At 43.8% G+C, this 19,380-nt stretch overlaps 1 protein-coding gene across 7 annotated transcripts in view; it reads right to left on the reverse strand.

The window, feature by feature from the left end:
* LOC117461869 (zinc finger protein 521-like) overlaps positions 1–19,380 on the reverse strand; it is an 87,949-nt gene continuing 68,569 nt past the window's right edge. For all 7 annotated transcript variants that reach the window (XM_071206458.1, XM_071206457.1, XM_071206456.1 and 4 more), the window contains 3 exons: positions 18,113–18,244; positions 12,156–12,271; positions 1–1,448 (listed from right to left, as the gene is read on the reverse strand). In XM_071206458.1, coding sequence (XP_071062559.1) covers positions 1,419–1,448; positions 12,156–12,271; positions 18,113–18,244 — 278 coding nt within the window. In that variant the 3' untranslated portion in view covers positions 1–1,418. The remainder of the gene's footprint in view (positions 1,449–12,155; positions 12,272–18,112; positions 18,245–19,380) is intronic.

A 19,380-nucleotide genomic window follows, 5' to 3' on the forward strand; every position in this document is an offset into this window, starting at 1 on the left:
TTCTTCATACAGTTTTTAATATTTCCATCACATGTGCAACACAAAAAAATGAGGTCTGCCAAATACAGAACTCAATACATTTTAATAACATCTGAGATAACTGTCCTTTTGCTGCAGGAGATGGTGATTTCCTGTAAACTGTGTACGAACAATTCTCAATCAAAATGTCAAAACATTAAAGTTTTATACAAAAGTGCATCTCAGGTTCAATGAATGCAAAACATTTACATAACAGAATGTTTTAAAGTTTCATATGATGCCACAGTGGCTTCCAGCTTGAGCATAGAGCAATGGCACACTGCAAAGAAACAAGGAGTACTCGGGCACTCTCCAGGAGAGCCAGGGACAGAGTTTTGTAATTACATTATATCCCCAGAACAGACTGAAATTATGCTCAGTCTTCATGACCCCCAAATCCAAATGGATTTACTCCCCTACTGCGAAAAATATGTATAGATAACAAAACATAAAAGGGAAAATAATTCCAGTAATCTCCAGGCTTCAACGAGCAGTAAACATTGACAACAGAAATGTACAGGTTGAGTCAGTGGGCCGGAGATTTTCCCCATGCTCTGAGAGCCACATGGGAGCTTCACGCCTCTGTTCACGAGCCAACCAGAGGAACTAGCCTTTTCCAAATCTGTGTCACTGCGTTTGCATATATCAGCATCCTGTCCTGTTTTTCTGTGTTGTTTTTTCTCTCTTTCTTGTATTTGTATTTTTTTGCCTCTCATCTGAACTCCAGCGCAGGCAGTGCAGATTAGTCGCACCACCGTTCTCAGCTGGTCCTCTGGCAGCCACGAAACGACGGACACACAGTCAAGATCTCAGCTTATGCTGGTGAATCGAGCTTTTCTACCCCGTAGTGATTTACCATGTTAGGATACATAGTGGCATACTGCGCAGTAGGAGTGTCTCTGATGAAAAGAGTCCTCCTGACAACACTTGCGGGATCCTACAGCTTCCTACGCTTTCAGTGGCACCCTGTATCTCCTTTACACAACTGTGAGTCCCATCTGGTCTGATTGACAATGTCATTGATATTTTTTTCCCCTTCTCTTTTTTTTGGATAAACATTTTTGAACTGTACATTGGCAAATACTGTATAAGATTGCAATATAGCTGTAGTTAAGCAACACATGAAGAATTCTATGTACAAACAAGCTTTTTCTTTATTTTTGAAATAATGGTTAGTAAAGAACCGGGAGGGTTATTTTATGTTCTTTCCCCCTCTCTTTCTTTTATTTTCTTAGCTTTTATTTTTTCTTGCTGTGGCGTGGTTCCTTGTGGTGAAACTGAATCGAAAGTTCAGTGCAAGACAGTCAGTGGGAAACTGCACTGACAATAATTGGCGGTCCAACATTATTCTCTGCGTCATGTGATCCTTGTTTTCGGCCACGGCGCTGATCTTTGCCATGTTAGCTGCTGTGCTGAGTCAACGAGTGGTTCTGCAAGGACACACAAAGAAACAGGGGGAACATTATGATCACGTACAACAAACGCATCTTTGATCTTCCCAACCTTTCATTAAAAGTACATTGGGAACAGTATTCATCTTCCATACCAAGGACACTATTGATTTGCACCTTGAAATGTGTTATAAATGTTATGATAGGCAAGCACTTTTGATTCTGTTGACATTTGAACATTGCCATTATTAGGCTTTCATTATCCGGATCCAATTAACTTGCACAGGAGTCAAACCTGTGTACATGGTGTTAGGATTAGGCCGAGATAAGTCGTGGTCTAACACAAAGGCACACGCCCACTGACAGATAACATTCTGCCTTCCGATCAAAGACTGTGTCCATGGAAACAAATCCATAAAAAAGCACTGGTACACCTGAAGGAATATCATCCTTAGAGTCTTGTTTATTCAGAGCCTACATTTATTGAATCTGCTGCAAATGGACAGTGCAGGGAGGGAAGTTCAGAAATACTTTATGTGCAGGTGAGGCCGTTGACGATTTGATCCTCCATACTTCTGTAAATATGTAACTGTGCACAATTCCCCGTGACAGGATAACAAGCCGACAATATCACTCCGTTTTGCTGTACCTCCCAAATATACACACACACACACACACACACACACACACACACACACACACACACACACACACACACACACACACACACACACACACACACACACACACACACACACACACACACACACACACACACACACACACACACACACACACACACACACACACACACACACACACACACACACACACACACACACACACACACACACACACACACACACACACACACACACACACACACACACACACACACACACACGCCGTTGAGAGTGGTTGTAGTGGGGCAGCTGTGCCAGGTTCTTTAAAGGGAGTGTGGACCAGGGGGTGTGTAACTGGTGTCCCTGGTGGGCTGAATCCAGGTCATCTTTTGAAGTGACTGCTAATCCCTTTAATGCAAACTACATGCCCCACTTGCTGTGCTTTGTTTAAAACACGGCCTTGGACTCTCTAAACTGGCATGGACTAGACACACCTGTCACAGAGACACACACACACACACACACACACACACACACACACACACACACACACACACATCACACACACACACACACACACACACACACACACACACACACACACACACACACACACACACACACACACACACACACACACACACACACACACACACACACACCACACACACACACACACACACACACACACACACACACACACACACACACACACACACACACACACACACACACACACACACACACACACACACGCACACACGCACACACACGCATTGTTCGGCACATCGGCACAGCATTAGGTGCACAAGGTTGTAAAATGACATTTGTACTGCTTAACTAGTTTCAAAATAAAATGGGGGAGGAGGGGACAAACAATTATTACTGTAACCTCAGTGACAAGGTTTACCAAAGCAGTCACCTTCAGTCCTGTAGGTGCAGAATCCCTCAGGCAGTAGCTGGGAGATGACTATTAACCCCCCCTTGCATTCATTCCTTCCCTTTTACCCTTTCAGCTGCCTACATATAAAGCATTTAAACACCTCGACAGCTTTCCTTTCAGCTTGGGCGATTACTTCCCGACAGGTGGGGTAATAAGCTGTTTGACGGGGAGCAGGGGTGTGACCCCTGTAAGGGTTAGCGTGGCTCGCCTGGGCCCTGCTCTCCCTTTTTTAAAGAGGCGGCCCCGGACAGCTCCTCTGCTTCCCTCTCTCCTCTCTCGCTAAAATAAAGCTCCTTTAAGTGAGTCTGGGAGGAGACTCCCCACGGGACGCTCTCTTTCTCTCTCTCTCTCTCTCTCTCTCTCTCTCTCTCTCGCCCCAACTCACCTCCTCCCCCTCCTCACACTCCACCAACCCCCTACCCCCCCGGTGAAGACATCCTTGGTGTTGCTGAGGAGGGACAGGAGCACGGCAACCTTATTAATGAATGCGGCCCATTACTCGTCAGCCTGGCTCCTCGGCGACTCCCAGAAGCCCCTGCAGTACGTGACTTCAAATGGCAGGATATTGACACGAGGAGAGCAAAGCGGCTAGGACTGAGTGTGTGTGTGCCCGTGTGTCTGTGTGTGTGTGTGTGTGTGTGTGTGTGTGTGTAAAAAAGAGAAACAGAGAGAAGAATTGTGCTCAACTGAGTGTGCATGCCTTTGTGTAAGTGTGCCAGTGCGTCTAGGTGTGTGTGTGTGTGTGTGTGTGTGTGTGTGTGTGTGTGTGTGTGTGTCTGTCTGTCTGTGGACCCCAAAGGAACGTAGCTCCTTGGATATAATGTAGGGCTCGTAACAGCTATTAGAGGGGAAAATAACCTCTCTGGGGAATGCTCCCCCCTCTGCCTGTCCCAGCTCTGTCTGACACACACTGCATTCTACCTTTTCCTTAAACATGCCAGGAGTTCTCTCACTGAGGGCTTTCTCAAGGACGGTGTTAAACGACTTCAGTGGCTGTGGCAACCATGCAGACGAAAGGGAAATAAAGGAAAAGAGGGGGGTAAAAAAAAACGTTAAAGAAAATGAAACTGATACCTTTATCTCTGTGGATACTGAACTCCTCAGAGAAGCTAAACTGTTCTGTGTATGAGTATTGAAGGGAGGGTGGGGGGAAATTCACTTTCCAATCTTCATCCTTGTCAAGTTCTTCAAGTACCTCTGCAGCGGCGCTGTGTAAGTTAAATATAGTTACCCAACCACAAATGTCAAATTAGAAGTGAAACACATCACTCTCATCTTGTGCGAGAAAATGACTGAAATGTCCAGTGCCCCGGTAAAGAGGATGTCACTAATGGTGTCACACCAGAATCACTGCAATTTAGGATTAGATGCCCTCCATTAAGCCTTTTAGCTCCCATCCTAACTCCCTCCTTCAATGCCACCCTATTCCCCCTGAAACTCTGCCATTACTCTTATCATCCATTTCCTTCCCTTCTATCCAACCCTTAATCTCCTCCTCGATCCTTTCAACCACCTGCTGGCCACACAGGCCTGCTGCAGGGCCCGGCTACCAGCAGTGTTCAGGTAAACCATTGGAGTCGATTCTTCACTAAATTAAATTTTGCTCTGATCAATAATGCGCACCCGCTTCTCCCTTGAAGACTGGCTGCATTGGCTCGGAGCGAGCCTCCTCTTCCATTATCTCACCGGCTCTGTGCCACCGTTAAAACCACCACTTTCATGTGATTACATCACCCTGCTGCAACGCCCTCAGGGGTAGTGGGAGAGGAGGGGGAACATCCGGCAGGGGTCTTGTGTACCCATGCAAACAGGTGCAACACGTCATAGGAATTAAACATTGCTGCAGAGAGTGAGAGGTAGAGAAAAAATGGGGAACGATTGGAGAAGAGCAGAGAGCGAGAAACAGCAAGTAGGCTGGGGAGTTGATTTATTAACTAATCATTCTTTATGTCGTTCCCCATTGCTCTGGTCTCCATCGATAGCACCCGGTCTCCAGTGAGGCAACAGAGGTGCATCTCTTACATCAGCTCTGCAAAAGAAGTCCAGCAGACTAGCACACACATTCACCCTTTCATCTGATCCCGCTGTATTAAAGACAATCTTCACATTGTCCAACATCACAGAGGAAGGATGTAAAGCTTAATCGCAACTCTAACAATGTTTGATTAGCATAATGTTAATACCTGCAGAGCACATGTTAAGTAGGCTACAATGTGTCTGCACATCTACCTGGTGTTATGCAGCATGTAACATTAAACCCCGGCTTTATCGAGTTGTCAGGGAGATGAGTGAGCATTAACGAATTCTTAAGCCATGGCCTATTCAAAGCTCCACAATCAAAGCAGTATGCTCTTTGTCTAGAGCAAGTGTAGAGCTGGCCACTGAATTGAGCATAATGGTTCACATTAGGTAGCCCTCACATGTAGTGATGCATCTTTAAATTATAGCAACACCATATTATAATGATTAATTCATAACACATGCCAAAATGTATAAAAAGCCAGGCAGGAAGAACTGCAACTATAAGCCAGATTATTAGCAGTGCGGTGGTACATTTCTGACAAAAAGATCAAATGTAAAAAAAATACCATTTGGTTAATTATTTTATAAAGTATCATGACATTTCTGTGTGTCTGTTGAAATGCTAGTTCAACAGTAAAGCGATGATTTGATAGTGTGAGTCAAGTTAGTCTTAGTTACAGAAAAGACGCTCATTAAAGAAACTATTTAATTAGTAGAGTTAAGCACATTTATTTGAACCCCTGCAGCTAAAGTGTCTTATTCAGTTTATCTATAATCCAAAAATTGAAGGAACAGTTAAAACTGTAAACATCCCCCTCTAAGCTATGATTAAAAGTCTTATCAGTATGTGCCGAGTTTCTCTATTTCGCTGCATGGCTGACATACGGTACGTCTGCATCTGGAGCGCGGGGAGTGTGCACAAAACCACTGAGACCTGTGCGTACCCGTAGTCATCACTCAGGAATTTAATTAACACATAAGTCATCAAATGATACTAAAACAGGGTTAGAACCCATGTCTCTTTTTAAGGCTCCAATCTGCAAGGTGACTTAAAGTAATGACTTGGATATTTAAGCTTATTTTTGTTTTTGTGTAATGATTTAAATATAAACAGCGGACAGTAAGGAGCACATTGTTTAATTGTGTGGTTAAGCGTTTGAAATGCTTTCTTATCGCTAACACTGGCGTGGAGAAAGACTAGAGTGCTGTATTCAGTCCTGATCTTTAATGGTGTGTTGAACCGGGTCCAGTATTGACTCAGTTTTCCCTTTGTGCCTTCCCTACTGTTGACCGGTCCTCTGAGAGAGTAATCCTTTCCTGCTCTGACCTCAGGCCAGGCTTACAGCTGGCTAGTTTAGCCAATGAAGAACACAATCAAATAAATAAATAAATAAATAATACAGCAGTCGGCATTCTCCACAGTCATCACTTATCAGGCCGTTGGGAAGGTTGACCCCAAACGCAGTTGTTCCACTACCGTCCTGGTCACCATGGTAACAGACTGTCTTATTTGAAGTGAGGTGTCCGGGGAGTCGTGGTCATACAGTAACTGCGCTAGGTTAGGGTGGAGTTGACACCAATGATGGATTTCAATGTCTTCCATGCGTGTCGTTTTGCGTCCGGTTATTTGCGCACTGAAAGCTGGTAAGAAATACATAATAAATCCACAAAGCTTGAAAAGCTTTGATTAGATGTCTAACTACCCCAAGCAAATGCTTCTGAGGTGTAACCGGAGATGACGGACCACCCTTTTTGTGGGCCGGTGCTTTGTAGCTCCAAATGATACTCATTACCCTGTCTAAGTAGACAAGTGAATGGTACTAGAAACACACTATGCAGTGATCCCGCTGTTTGACTGAGGTAGCAAAACAACTGCACAACTGCTGTGTTATTATGGGGCCTCATTAAGTGAGGAGAGAGTGGGAGAAGGGGAGAGGGAGAGAGGGAAAGCAATAGAGAGAAGGCCGGTGAGAGGAAGAAAAAAAGAGAGGTAGAAAAAAAACAACACAAGAGAGTGATACAAACTGTATTCTGAGGTGATGGCAACACACAGATGCCTTTCCAGCCAAAATGAAGACTATGACTAAAGAACCCAATTAAGGGCTTTCTTAGGGGAGCCATCTTGGGAGGGGGATGGGTCTTCCTGGGACATGAGCCCTGGGCTACATCCTCTAATTAGACAGAGCGAGGGGGGAGGATCTCTGCCTGTCACTGGGAGGGAGATGGGGTCCATGGGGTTCCACATGTCAGTCCCAGAAACAAAACACAATTACTCTCACATTTAACCACTTCAGTCAGGGACAGACTTTGACTAGGGATGCTACAGAGCGCCGGCCCCCCCCTCCCTCTGCTGTGCTGATATATATGCCACTTCACAAATACGGAGATTTTTGAGGACTACATTTTCACGCTTCTATGGGAATGTTTTCCTATCGAAATCGAAGAGCGAAACAGAAAATGAGCTTTTAATTGACCAGTATCATTTAACATCATTTTATAACACTGAAGAGTTAAATTATTTCCGTGGTGCGATGTGTGAACATGACATTCGAGAGGGACTAATTGTTCTAATGCTGTTTATTTTGGCCTCTGCTGCATTTTGTTAACATCAACAGCATAATAGACACTTGAAAATCAAATCACTACAGGCAGTAAATTAAGCCTGTAGTGGATTTCCTGAGATGCGCTTAACATGTCATTTATCAAAGTTGTTGGAAAAGTCAACTAAGAAAAGTAAGAGAGACATGTGTGAGGGAGAGATCTAGAGATGGATTCCAGCACAGCACCAAGCGTCTCCTCTTTGTTTGGATTTAACTTTCCCCAGTGGTGCAATACAGGCAAAAGAAAAAAAGAACAGCTCAAAGGCTTCTGGGAGTTTTTGTCATGTCTCCCTCCAGACAATGTGTTTGCATGCACATATCAGACCCTGGGAGGGAAAGACACAAAGACAAACACACACAGAACGCACACAGATACACACACACACAGTGAGAAATAGAGAATATCCTCCCAGGATCATTAGGTCTGTCATGCTGTCTAATTCTGATCCACCTACAAAACTAGAACACCACTATTGTGAAACATCACTAGTCATCTAAGGGTGTTTATGTCCCCATTTACAGTGTGTGTACAGTGTTGAACATAATTATAAATAAGCTTAAATATTAATGATGGCGCTTCACAAGCAGCTGTTTTTTTTTCCTAATGCATTGTTCTTTTATTTTGTAGTGCAACTTTTTGAAATAGTGACAGAATTCTGAGCACCTGGGGTGATGAAGAAGAAAACAAGTTGTCATATAAAAGGAAAAAAAAAGATATATACAACTTTCAAAAGCGTGAGGAGCTGTCATACTTGGCAGATCAAGATATTCAGAGAAAATGGGGTGTTTGAGAGTCGCTTGGGGACAAACACATGAAGCTTTGCTTTTGTGAGACACTTTTGGGACGCAGGGCAGTTGGGGCGTTTTTCGGGGCATATTTTAAAATTCATAACAAAATAAAACAAAAAAAGGAAGGTAAACTTCTGGGGAATTAAGTATCTGTGCTTCATGCTGAAGAGTGCCATTCATAAGATCTCATGAAAAGCAAAAGCGGAAAATAAATGTCTAGGATATAGTTTTGAAGAGCCATCATTCACAGAACTTTAGTTATTCCATGCATTATAATATGGATACACACTTTGGATACATTTAAACCATTTCATGGCCTTTCTTCCCTACACCCTCCAATTCCGCAACAGTCCATCTCTAATTTGTTCTGCCTATTTTCTGTTTAAGACGGACGCCGTGACATGCATAGCTGTTTACACGTGGTGACCGTGAAGCCTATATATATGCCTAATTAAAACAGTGGAATTGGTCACAGCTTGGCAATAATGGCTATCACACGAGGAGAGGAGAATCTCATTTGTGTGGGGAAGTAGAACATGATGCAGATGTGCTCTTGTCACTTTCAGCACTCATTAAGGCCAGGGATCTCTGGATTGTCTTTGAAGGAATCCTTTTAAAAGACACTCCAATTAAGGTACTTGTCCTGCGGGCATCTGAAGAGAGGGAGAAGTCGTACAGTACCCCAGTCCTTCCACTCCTCTGTCTATCACGGCACAACTTAACACATGACTTACAATCTTGTGTCACTTCCAAGGAATGATAATGAAATTGGAGGGTGGAGGAGGAAAAAAAAGACAGCCCAGCTTAAAAGGACCAAGGGAATCCGGTGCGTAAAATGTCATCTTCACTGTTGTGTAACTTCAATCTCATTGTCTTGTCTTTAGAGGCGTTGGGATCATTGGGAGAGATACCTCAGATTGCAGCCCTCCGGTACGCAGCGTCGCTGGAGGAGCTGAACTTGTGTTTTTTCTCAAATGAACTGCACTTGGAGAAATGTCAGATTTAAGCTGTGGCCAATATACTGCGCATCCATCAGTTAATGAATCTGTCTAATTAATCCAGCCTCGCAGCATTGTCAGAGGCTCAGTTCCTCTCGCATTGTTCAAAAGCTACTGTATCTGAAGCCGCCACCGCAGAGGGAAAAGGAAGTTTATTATCAAGTTTCACATTGCAATGTGGCCTTTGCTAGAACCCAGGGACTTTTTTTTTCTCATAAGGGCCAGCTGCTTTAAAAATGACAAGACAGTGGGTATTATTTTGGAGAGAGGATATAGTGAAGCCATGTCTCCCAGTTGCTCAAGGGGTGGGCAGTAGATGAGGGTCAGAAAAAGAGCTGCACAGCCAGCCTACTTGCCCTCCCCATCAGCACCTCATGAAATATCTAGTCTTTGCTCCATATTTTAATGGGGTGAGGGAGAGGAATGCGCAGGGTGGAGGCTGCATGAGTGTGTGATGGTGGAGGGGAGTCCTCTGGAGAGTTTCGAGGGGAATGGTGGTCTATGCATCTCGGTGCTTTTCTTTTTTTGGTTGCGAAAGAAAGAGGAAAAGGGAGAGCAAGAGAGATTATTCTCCTTTGGAATCTGGATTCTGGGGCACACAGGCCCAGGAGTCAGTCAATCTGACCAGTCTGAGGGGGGCGGCTGGGCGGGGGGTCCTAGGAGGGCTGATTAGACGGATGCTCTCCCATCATCCATCTCGACAGGCTGGCGAAAATTGGCTAGCCCCTTGCAGGGTAGAGTTCACGGGGGGAGGCGGTGGGGGAGGATGTGGTGCACTGGATACCTGTCACAGCCTTTGGTCTGTTTCAGGATCTCAGCAGCAAATTAATAAAATATCGTTCCTGCTTCCCTTTACCTGCCGTGGCAGCTCTCCCTCTTGCTGCTCCTTCTCCCAGCTTGCACTGGCCCTTTGACCCCTCCGACTACTGTGAGAGATGAGGAGCCCAGGCAGCCTGCGAGTGGGCCAGAGAGTCAGGGAGAAACAGGGAGAAACTCCAAACTCCAGACCTGGCAAAGAGAGAGAGCCTCCACTCCTCTCGCTGCTGGAAGACAGCTCCACTTCACACAGACTGACAAACAACTGCCCCATGTCGGCGAGACATTTTGAAGTGTGATGCATAGAAAATGGCAACTGCAAACAAACAACAACTAAAAACAAGACTCCAACGTTCACTCTTTGTTGAAGGACTTAACCATAGACGAGGCAAATCTACCAAATACAAAGTAGTTGCATCTCAAGATAAAGGAAGAAAAAAGAACACCAGAAATCTTTGAGTTGGTCACAGTCTAAATAAACGTTGATGTATTTCTGTGTGAATATAAGGAAGAAAATGTATGCACGGGTTTCTATAAACTACACATGTGTACAGTAAGAGTGAGTGTGAGCATGCTTGGGACCGCCTTTAGAGGATGGCACAGAGTGTAATGATTGTTTTTATCCCCCGAGCTCATTCCTGCTCTCCTTTCATAACCCCCTGTCTCACAACAAGCCATAGGTCTTTCATGTTTGACTCTTTTCTGTTCAGTGTAAAACAATATAATCATGCATGAAACAACACCACTGGGAGGGGGAGAATGCTTCATTCCAAAAAGTGTCCAACAAAAAAAGTAGGAAAATATCCCCAGGTTATTTGAGATTGTTTGCAGGCACCTCCAACAACCCGTTCTTTATAGAGAACACTGGCACCAATGAGAGGAGCATGCGATATCTATGAGGCCTTGTCATGAATGAAAAGACTCCATGATGGTAGTTGGTTGAAGGATGAGTCTTGTTAAATAACCTTCTTTGTGGTGCAGTTGCATGTAGGTGGATCAGGACTTGTTTTATTCATGCATGCTGTGCTCAAATGACTAGCAGATAATGATCATATTCACCTTCCTCCTGGCATACAGACGCCTCTGTGTTTACAACCTGAATCTCAATATGAAAATCGTTGCGGATCAATGAGCCGGCCAAGCCCTGGACACTTCCTCTAACAACCGGCTTATACATAGACCTGCTAATCCCAGTTTCAGAAATGTTGTACTTTGAGGATGTGGTGAGGAGCCTTCGTATTCTCTATGTGCTTTAAGGTAATTTAGGATTAATTTCAGTGATTGGACTGAACACCACGGTTTAAGACTTAATATTTTAATGATTTGGTTTCTTAAGGTAAATAGAAAAACGAAATCTGGATATGAGATGTGCGCCATGTGTATGGAAGAGAATCCCCCAAACAAAACAAAGCTGCTTGAAAACACCACCACAGTGAAATAATATAATACGGTCTGTTTAATTTTTTCAGGTTCTCCAAGGACTGGAGAAAAAGATTGCTTGAAAATGGATTATCTCTCTAACGTTGCGAGTTCATAAGTCCAACTACTAACTTTGTTGAAGGGCAGATACGGTCTCCCAGAGGACACGGCTCATATTTAGCCATGAGGCATCCTCTGTGATTAGGAGGGCAGATGCAGGCATATTGACTCAACTGTGTTTCTGCCTCTGCACTGTATGTAATTACCTCTTCAAAAACGCACATTCCACTAATCCTCTAATTCCAGATATTTTAGTGCTCTGCTGGTCTAATAAGCAAATCATATCATATCTGCACATCACAAATGAGTTTTGGAAACGGACTGAAATAATTCCTTCTGAGTCTCTTCTCCCAGCCGAGATGCAGAGGATAGACGGAGAGCAGTGAGTTGTGTTTAGTGTTTGTTAAGCTGTCATTTGTGATTAGCGGTCGCAGCTTTTGCTGGTGGCCCTTTTGCTCCGCCAGCCCGAGGCTCACCTGTAACTCTGTCTGGAAGAAGAACTTCTGTGGGCACTGCGAGCAGTCGTAGATCTTATCCTCCTGGCCGTGTGTGGAGAAGATGTGCTGCTGGAGCTTATTGGCCTGGACGAATACTACGAGGAAAGGAGACAAGGCAGAAGAGAAGAAATGTATGAAATGTTGTGCAAGACTTTAAAAGTGTTTGATACCGCACAAATAGTTTTGACTGTATAACATCGCTACTCTTTGCCTCCCATTGTTGACTGTGGTAAATGAGAGTAGAGCCTTGTTGCCTGCATTAAGGGAACAAAGGCAACATCATAATTGCATCTGCCTGAGTAAAAATTAAAAACAGACTATTTCAAATGGCAAAGACAATTACTTAATTACAAACAAATGAATGCACTATCAACAATATAAAAACAATGTTATGAGCTGTATAATTGGAAGAAAAAAAAAACAGAACAATTTAGATGTTAACAGTGAAGCTAGAGTGGTCATATTCATGGCACTAGAGCTAGCGCATTCATAATATTTTGGGAATAATTATGTTCTTTATTTAGCACAACTGTAGGGACAACAAGCCAGGAAATAAACAACCACAAAAAACTGGCATGGCTTCAAGTGCAAAACATGGCCTCCATTAGTCGCTAATTATATTGACAATATAAATATTCATGTTGTTGCACTACTTATTCATGCAGACTGAGACTACACTCACCATCATATAAACACACAACTCGCTGGCACTTAAAACATATACCATACATATGTGCTTTAATTAAGCCAGAGTCCACACTGGAAAAGACTAAGGGGGAGGCAAGTGTGCGTCTTGGGTGAATGTGTCTTGCGTGTGTGTGTGTGTGTGTGTGTGTGTGTGTGTGTGTGTGTGTGTGTGTGTGTGTGTGTGTGTGTGTCTGCATTCTCGAAGGAGCACTTCAAACAAGCCGGTTGTTATCCCAGACCCTTGTGCTTTAAGGATGGCGGTCTAATCTCAAAGGTCTGGATGCTCTGGAAAAGTTAGCATGTGGGGGCTTCATTTGAATTTCTTACAGCTTAAAATAACTTTTTCTTTTAATGCATGCACCGTGGGCCACAAGGAGAGGGAGGAACAACGCACAGCCACAAAAGGTGAGGTTTGTGTCGGAGATGGCTTAGGGGTCGCTGCAGCCCCGTGGCGGGGCTCTGCAACATTAACGTGTCCCAATTTGAGCTCACCTGGGAGAGCGGTTATTAATTATTGAGCTGCGTACACTTGAGACACACTCTGCTTCTTTGAATGTCACACTCCTGACCTGGGAAATAAAAGTTAGATTCAAAGCAGACACTGCAGTGGTGCTTTCAGACTGCTAATGCCTGGGTGACAGCTGTCTGTGGAATATGCAAGCATGTTAACCCGAAATGAACAAACCTCCTTTAATGAACAAACAACAACTCTATGGTCCATTTCCGAAACTAATGACCGCACCAATCTGAAGGCAAACATAATCGCAGATAGATGGCTGGTTTTACAGTTTGCTACAAAACATTGCCGCTCAAGGTTAAGGCCTGGGCCATCATGCACAATTGGGCCTCTGTTATGCTCCAAAAACGATGACAATTTTCTTTGTGGGGAATACATGCTCTGAAAGACAAAATGCACTGATAAACAATAGGTTTTTTCTTTGGCTGCGTTTTGTCTGCATATACTGTACAGAAGCAGGTCACAGCAGCCGCAGGAAGCCTTCATTATGTCTTTGGCTAGCGGAAGAAAAAGTCAATACAGCAAAAATAAAAATGGATTTGAGACTTGGGGGGCCTGCAAATACTGTACAATAGGGCCAAACACAACTGAGATGTCAAGTTAGCTGATGCTCGCTGTTTACATGGATATTTGGTCCACTTCCAGCAAGAGACACATTTAATTAGCTATGCATTTATCAATTTATAGTGGAAAATGACAGCTTAGTAAAAGGGCCAGATCCTAAAGTGCCAGAGCCTAGAACCCACTAATGGCACTTAGAAATCTCCCGTAAGAAAAATAAATTGTAAATGGACGTATGACATTTGAGGCAAAGATGCAAATGGGTTCTCAACTACTTTCTCAGTTATTTATATAGTTGAGTTTTGACATTTGTACAGGCTTGGTTGTATTTATAATTGCTATAGATGAAATTGTTAGTTAGTGTTTGCTAATATAAACTGTTGTAGCCTTTTAATTAGTGTTACACATTTCAGTAAAACCTCTTTTTGTGTCTTGAAGCAACATGTAATAAAAGGATAAGCTGCATTGGGCAATGAGGGGACATTGTGTTGGTATTTGGCAGAGTGAGTCACATATGAAACATGCCATTGCAATGCCCGTTTTGAGGAGGACCAGAGGTATTTCTTCCAAGAGGGTTAAAATGAGGACATAGAGAAATGGGGAAAGAAATAATCCAAAACCACATCCAAACAGGATCAGTGGCTGGCCATTGTGTCTCTCCCTGCTGAGAATGAGAGAGAATAAGGGAGGGAGAGAGAGAGAGAGGGAACTTTGTGGAGTTTGTTGGCTGTGGAGCCAGAGCAGAGCAGAGCTGAACAGAGCGCTGAGCCGGGTTGGGCGTCAGGGGTGTCAGGGCTGAGGGGGCTGAGGGGCCAAGGTCTCCTCGCTGTGGGGGATATTAAGCCCTCTGATTAGATCTCAGGGGCCGTCCATGGCAGACGTCTCCTTTACTACAGGCCCCAGCTCATTTTTATTTTGGCAGGGTGGTGCTCTCTGCAGGCTGCACTGCACCAATACTAAGCTGTTTGTGAAAGGAGGGGAAAAAAAGTTTATCCTTTTTTCCCCTTTCTCCTTTTCATTTATTTATTCGTCTAGCCTACATGTGTTTGCTTCTGCTTAATCCAAGAGTTCACAATGCAGAAGCTGATCCCAGTGTTCTGAGGCACAACACAAACAAGTCGACTGCGAGAGTTGATTTGCAGCCTTCAAGTGATAATTACTAATGTTGAGTCTGTGCTAAGCCTACGTTGTTGTTGTTGTTGTTGTTGTTGTTGTTGTTGTTGGATGTCATATTGCTAACATGCAGCAGCAGATCCGGGCAGCAACGAAACAAAAAGCCAATTAAACCACTGTATTTGTCAAACTCTTGTGGATTTGCATCCTGTCGTTTTTCAAGTTTGTGCTTCACGCTGTGACATAAGTAAAAGAGGAAGCGCACACACAGAGAGACACACTTACGACTTTCATCAGGAACACTTTCTTCTGTTTTGTTTGTCTTAAGCACATATTCCCAATCACAATTTCCACACCAGCCCTCACTACTGTTCCTAAGGGTGCAGGCAGACACTTCTAGCTGCAGGCTCCCCCACTTCTGAAACCTGTCAAATCTGTCCTGGGAGAGTCAGCCTCCCTCTCATCATCCAGGGGCTTATGGACCTCTCTCCATTTACCCTCCCTCCCCTACACAGTTTTCTTTTCCTCCTTCTCTTCCCCGCTTTCATCTCACATCCAAACTTGCCAGTTGCAACCTTCTCAGCTTCCACCAAGTTTTGTCTCCTTTTCTCCTCTATTTTGTCTCCCCTCATCTACAACTCACTTTTCCACATTCTTCCCTCCGCTCTGTTTTTGTGGTTTGATTTGTCCTTTTCTCGTTCCCTTCGGGGCAGATTGAGGATAATCAGGTATGTCAAAGAATCACCTCCTGCCTCCCACCAAGTTTACTGGGTCGCAGGGGGTTTATCAAACTAAAATATGGGCATCAAGGGGGGATAATCTTTTGAACAAAGAGTAACCTTGGTAATCAAGTGAACACAATGACCCAGCCATTATTAGTTGCACCACCTAGTTTGATCAAAGTCTTGCTTTTATAATCAGACTCATCATGTCTGTATGCGTGTCAAAGGGATTCTTTTTCTAAATCTCTAAATAAGGTTTTTAGAATAGTACACAGTGATTCATCAACAGCATCTCATCCACTACGACTAAACAAAACTGTCTAAAACCTCAAAGTGAATTAAAAAAAAAAAAAGGGTTCTGGAAAAATCAAAGTAACTATTAAAGTAGTACCTTTACTCCTCCCCTAATTTTATATTTGTATACTTTTATATATATTGTTATGATCAAATGTACTGTATACACACTTTAACTTCGACTCGGACTACTCCATCTGTTTTGCCAGTTAAACGTTAACCAAAGGTTCACATCCTGAGTCCCCTGTGTGGTTAGGTTAACATCACCTACTCACTAGGGTTAATTAAAGATCATGGTTTCGGGTGAATGTAAATAAAATACATCCCGTCTTATGCACTCTTGACTTTTTCACAATTTATCCGAGACCATATTCGTTCCATAACCTTAACTAATTAGTGTGAGTGCCTGAACTTAACAATTAGAACATTCTTCTGAAGCATTGAGTATCATGTTTGTAGAAATTGCCTTCAAATAAATGTGCGTTTGCAAAATAGAGATTTATAAAAGTAATTACAAGGAGATACACTGTAGGAAATATATGAGGTACTTTTTATTAAATGTTTGAACTTTGTTTCATTGCTACTTTTACCGATGTTGAATAACTGGAGTGTGGTGCTGTATAAGAGAAATTGAACTGATCATAAAAAATAAGCCTGCTAACACAACTTATATTTATTGAACAATATACTGTAAGTAAGTGTATGTTAGGCTGTAAAAGTATGGTCTTTTCACTACTTGAAGAAATATATTCAGAGACAGCTGTCGGCCAAAGTCTCAGTTGCTCCTTTTCCTCAGAGTGCTCTGACTTCAGTCTGCCTGTCCCCTGCATCCCCAACAGAGGGAGGCCTTTCAGCCCATGCAAACTCTCACAGCCTGCCTGCCCCGCCACACTAGGCCTTCGCCCATCCGTCTGTCTGCTCTGCGACCACTGTCCTGAGGGTGTACTCTGTCTCTCCCTCCTCCCCTCCTCCCTCCCAGCATCCTTCTCTCTCATGCGCCGTGATCGATATGGACGCGGAGGGAGAAGGGGGACCTGTCTGTCAAAGCCGGCGGTGGAAAATGAAGGCTCAGATGAAGGAGGCATGCTCTGTATATTAAATGCCCAGACCCCTGCGAGGGGTGGAGGGGTGGAGGGGTGGGGATATATCAATAGGCTTCTGCTAAAAGAGAGATAAGGCCAAAACAGCTATGAGAGAAGTAGAGCGGAGTAGCGGGAGGTGAGAGGAGAGAAACAGAGATGAGGAAAATGAATAAGGAGCTGCGTAGTGAGGTGGATGAAGAGGTAAGAAAAACATATCGACACAACATCAAAAATGTGAGCGAATGATGTTAAGTGGTGTAAAAAATGAAGAAAATAGTTTTTTAGGAAGATGGGCGTATTAGGAGGAGGAGGAGGAGGAGGGGGGGGGGTGCAGGAAGCGCCAAAGAGAGAAATGAGCTGAGGACCCAAAAAGCGTGAGGAAGAGTAAAGAGCTGAGAAAGGAGAAAGAGTGAAGAGCTGAAGTTAACGACTTTGCAGATTTCATTATAGAGATAGTTAACCCTGTTGACACTGAAGGAGGGCGCTATCCTCTCAGGAGGAGTCCGGTCCTTCCACCTCCACGCACAGAGACAGATGAGATCATTACAGCTATCAGCACCACTGCCATCCACAATTAGCACATCTTCTTTTCTTTCCTCACTCCTCCACCCCCCCCCCCCATCTCCCCTCAGCTCACACTGTCTTCCCCCCTGCTCTCGCCCTCCATCGCCCCCACCCACCCTCACCTCGTGAACCTTCTTTGGCCTTGATTTGGAAGCAATTTGACTAAATAAAAAGCCACATGCAGCAAACTGTTCTAAGCTTCAGCAGAGCTGCTGGCTTGACCTCTCCCAACTCATTTAGAACCCATTCGGCTTTTCACACAAATAAATGCAAAGCTATGCATTTTTAAATGTAAATGTGAACATGCATGTAAAGAACAACTTCACCTTCCTGTCAGTCAGTTGGGCTAAGAATCAATGACACACACACTGTAATACACACACGCACGATACATACCTGTAAAGCAGACCGGACACTTGAAGGTTCCTCCCATGCCCTCGAAGCTGTGCTCAATCAGGTGGCATTGAAGCTTCGCCGGTGAGTCGAATGACTGACTACAGAGCTTGCATTCATGGTTCAATCCTTCCTCTGCAGAGAAGAAACAACAAAAACAGATAGAAAACTGTAAGAAATCAAAATAAGCAGAGCGTAAATGCCAGAAGTCTCACTCTGCCGTGTTTTCTTTTCTCTCACATTACAGTTTTATTCAACACTTGTTTGGCAAAGACCCTTGTCTGTGATTTCCATGAGACAGGAAGTAATATAAAGTGCGATCTGTTTCCATCAGGCATCATTTATCTGACCAGCCGGGGTTCTAACGGCTCAGACGAGGCCTTGCACTTTGAACATGGTGAGCGTCATCTTTTTGATTAACTTGCATGTACAATCATTATTTTTAGAATCTGCAATTTAAAACAGAATTTGAAGGGAGTCTTAATGAAGGAAACATCCAGGTGTGCTTTGAAAGGTGATTTAAAAAGTAATAATAGAGAAAGAGTGTTATTACTTAAACTGCAAGGACAAAGGAATATTAAAGAATAGTTTCCGAAACCTTCAGTTTATGTCACACAATTATCTTAGCACTTCTCCAGTGTACATTGCCTTTAAGAAGGCACCACAACAACTCTCCTTTATAACATGCTCACATGTCCACATTTCTAATGCAGTGATTCACTGGTATTTAAAGAGCAGGACAGATTCTCAGTTTATCTGCTAGGCTTAGAATTCCCTACACGTCTATCTAAACATTACACTTCCTCAGCACAGGCCACTGATAGCTTAAATAAATGTCGTTCAGACTGTCAACCTGCGCAGTCATTTGCAGCACAGCAATCTGCTGACTCAGGCTTCCAGAAAACTGCTCATCTCCTGTGCGTCAATAAAAGGCCTATACACTCTGCCATGGGGCCAGACTGGTGCTCTATCAAAACCCTGCCAACCCTGACATTAGGCCAGCTTCTGCAGGGGGCTGGGGTACATACAGTACACTGGGGACTGATCTAGGGTTTATCCCCAGGTCTCTATACAGGCCAGCGCCCACTACATAGGCCCTGGGTACCAGAAGCACAAACACAAAATACCGCTCAGCAGCTGTGCCCGGATCGAGCTATGCCAGGTGGAAGGTTAATCAAAGGCGCTTTAGGCAAATCTGGCAAAAATATGTATGCGTGTAAACTGAAACGCAGTGAATATAAATAGGCACTTCTTACTTTGTACGTAGTTAC

This window comes from Pseudochaenichthys georgianus, chromosome 17 (genome assembly GCF_902827115.2).
Source record: "Pseudochaenichthys georgianus chromosome 17, fPseGeo1.2, whole genome shotgun sequence".
NCBI classification, from domain to species: Eukaryota; Metazoa; Chordata; class Actinopteri; order Perciformes; family Channichthyidae; genus Pseudochaenichthys; species Pseudochaenichthys georgianus.